General features: G+C 42.6%; 1 protein-coding gene across 1 annotated transcript; it reads right to left on the bottom strand.

Annotated features, from left to right (window-relative positions):
• Positions 1-449: 449 nt before the first annotated feature.
• LOC144691225 (somatostatin receptor type 5-like) lies at positions 450-1681 on the bottom strand. Its single transcript, XM_078559275.1, has one exon. The coding sequence runs from the start codon at positions 1679-1681 to the stop codon at positions 584-586; it is 1098 nt and encodes a 365-aa protein (XP_078415401.1). The 3' UTR covers positions 450-583.
• Between the last annotated feature and the right edge of the window lie 838 nt (positions 1682-2519).

Genomic DNA, 2519 nt, shown 5'->3' with positions numbered 1-2519 from the left:
TCACATGCTGGAGGTGAAAGGGCAGAAGGGCAGTTTTTTGACCTTCAGCAGCTGTAGCACCACACTGCACAATCAATCAGTAGTAAAAGAAGGTATACACTGTCCAGCTTTAAAATTGATTTTGCTTCAAGACATTGACCGCTGCGCACAAAAAATGTAAATGCGAAGCCAATGATCTCTTACCATAAGATGCATCTTTCCAAGGTTTTTGGGAAAAGAAACAAGCAACCCAATAGGGCTGACTTGATTCATGACACTTATGCCACCCTAAATGAAATGAGGGCCACTTATTTTAAGTGGGAAGTGCAACTCCTCCCATATGTACATTTGAAGGAGTTCCCAGACTCTCAAAATCCATGCCTCCCTCCTTTACCAAAGAACTGTACACACATACACATGTATCTTAAATAAATATCGAGGACCACCAAAGTTTGCAGTAAATGCTCATATTTAGCCCAATGCGAGCTCTATACCTTTAAAACATTTCAGAGCACTCTCAACAACCACTTGGTCAAACATCAAGCAGTGGAGAGAGCTTTGTTAGAACTCACGAGTATCACCGTGTGTGACTGGGGCACCTTCCTTAAATCTGACTAGTTTGCATGGAGCCATTAGGTTCAGCCAATCTCTGTGTCATGCATGTATCTGGAAATCGACTCTTTTCTTGCTTCTGTTCAGTTGCATCCTCGACGCCGTTGGATTTGCACGAGCACAGAACTTTCCGGAAACTTTTTTTGAAGTTGTCTGACAGGAACCCGTAGAGCACGGGGTTGGCGCAACTGTTGGCATAGGAGAGGACCACCACAAAGAAATATATTCCCACAGAAACAGGTTCCTCTGGCAAAGTGGAAATTAAATTAATAATATTTAGGATGTAAAATGGGAGCCAGCAAATCACAAATACAACTACAATGATGATCACCATTCTGGTAACCTTTCTCTCAGACTTTCTTCGTTTGGTTGATCCAACACGTAAACCAGAAGATTTGACTTTGATTATAATGAGTAGATAACAAAGGCATATTATTAACAGCGGGCCAAAGAAGCCCAGGACTGCTGTGTATATGATAAAGGCCGTAGACCAAACTGACTTGGGTTCTGGCCAGTTCATGTTGCAAGTGTTCATGTCAGCGACATCTGAATATATGATAACTGGAAGAACGACCACGATGGATGATACCCACACCGAGGCGTTGATCATCTTGGCAATCTGGGGCCTGCGCCATTTGGTGGATCTGATAGGGTGAACTACTGCAAGGTAGCGATCAATGCTCATTACGGTCAGGCAGAAGATGCTGGTGAACTGGTTGATGCCATCGACCGTCAAAACCAGTCTGCACATAAAGGATCCAAACGGCCAATAGCTCAAGGCATTTTGGGCAGCAATAAATGGCAGTCCAAGCATAAAGAGTTCATCTGCCACAGCTAGGTTCAGGATATAGATATTGGTCACTGTCTTCATCTTGGCATAGCACACAACAACATAGATGACCAGAGTATTCCCGCTGAGTCCTATTGCACAAACAATGAAATAAATCACAGGAAGCACAATGGTGCTTACACTAGACATAAATGGGCTTCCATTGGTCCAGTTACTGGATTCATTATTAAATGATGATACATTGATCTTCTCTGTGCTTTGTTCCCACACAGGGACAGTGGATATCTTTAGAGGCTCCATCTCTTGCAGTGTAGTCCTCAAGGTCTCACTCTGTACAAAACTGTACTCATGTCCAATGTGTCCCTAGGAAAAGAATTGAAGAAAATGTTGAAGGTGTGATTGTTTTTCTCTGTCTACCTTATTTCCTCTGGTGGAGGGAGTCCAGCACAAGGGGGTGTAACCTTAAAACTAAGCCATTAAGGGTGATGCCAGGAAGCACTTCTTCACACAAAGGGTATTGGAAATCTAAAACTCTCCTCCCTATAAGTTCTTGAGGCTGGGATTCAATTGAAAATTTAAAAACAGATTGATTGATTTTTGTTAGGAAAGCTATTAATGGTTACAGGACCAAGGCAGGTGGAGTTAAGCTACAGTCATGATCTAATCAGCTGATTGAATAACCTATGTAACAATTTTCCATTTGTTAAATGTTAACCTGATGTGTGTTTAATTCAATCCATACAGGATGTTAATTCAGGGTTCAAGGCAGAGATGGCAAAGCTCCACAAATCTATGTCAAGTCTCCCTGGTGTTCAAAATATGCAAAGCCTTTTGTTTTAATGGTAGAAGATGTTGTAAGTTTCTGGTGATCTAAACCCTAGGAAATGAGAGGTGACTTGTGACACGTTAGTCAGAGAGAGAGAGGGAGAGACTGTTTGGGAACGGTGGTGGCTTAGCGATAAGACTCCGGTCAAGTGATTGATTGTGAAGCACATGCAGTTAAACGCACTGTGCAGGGAGCAGAGGTCTCTATGCTTACCATACTGCCAGTTAAGTCTTTTTATTCTTAGCTGTACTCTGAGCTGCATTCTATTCATTCTCACAGTTTAGGGGGCTTCTCTGTGGGATCCTGCACCTC

This window comes from Cetorhinus maximus, chromosome 15 (assembly GCF_964194155.1).
Source record: "Cetorhinus maximus chromosome 15, sCetMax3.hap1.1, whole genome shotgun sequence".
NCBI lineage: Eukaryota > Metazoa > Chordata > Chondrichthyes > Lamniformes > Cetorhinidae > Cetorhinus > Cetorhinus maximus.
Note: the sequence above shows the minus strand (reverse complement) of the source record. Positions and strands in the feature narration are given on the sequence as shown.

Excerpts from the sequence above, each read along its gene's own strand:
- LOC144691225 (XM_078559275.1), bottom strand. The coding sequence starts at position 1,681 with ATGGAGCCTCTAAAGATATCCACTGTCCCTGTGTGGGAACAAAGCACA.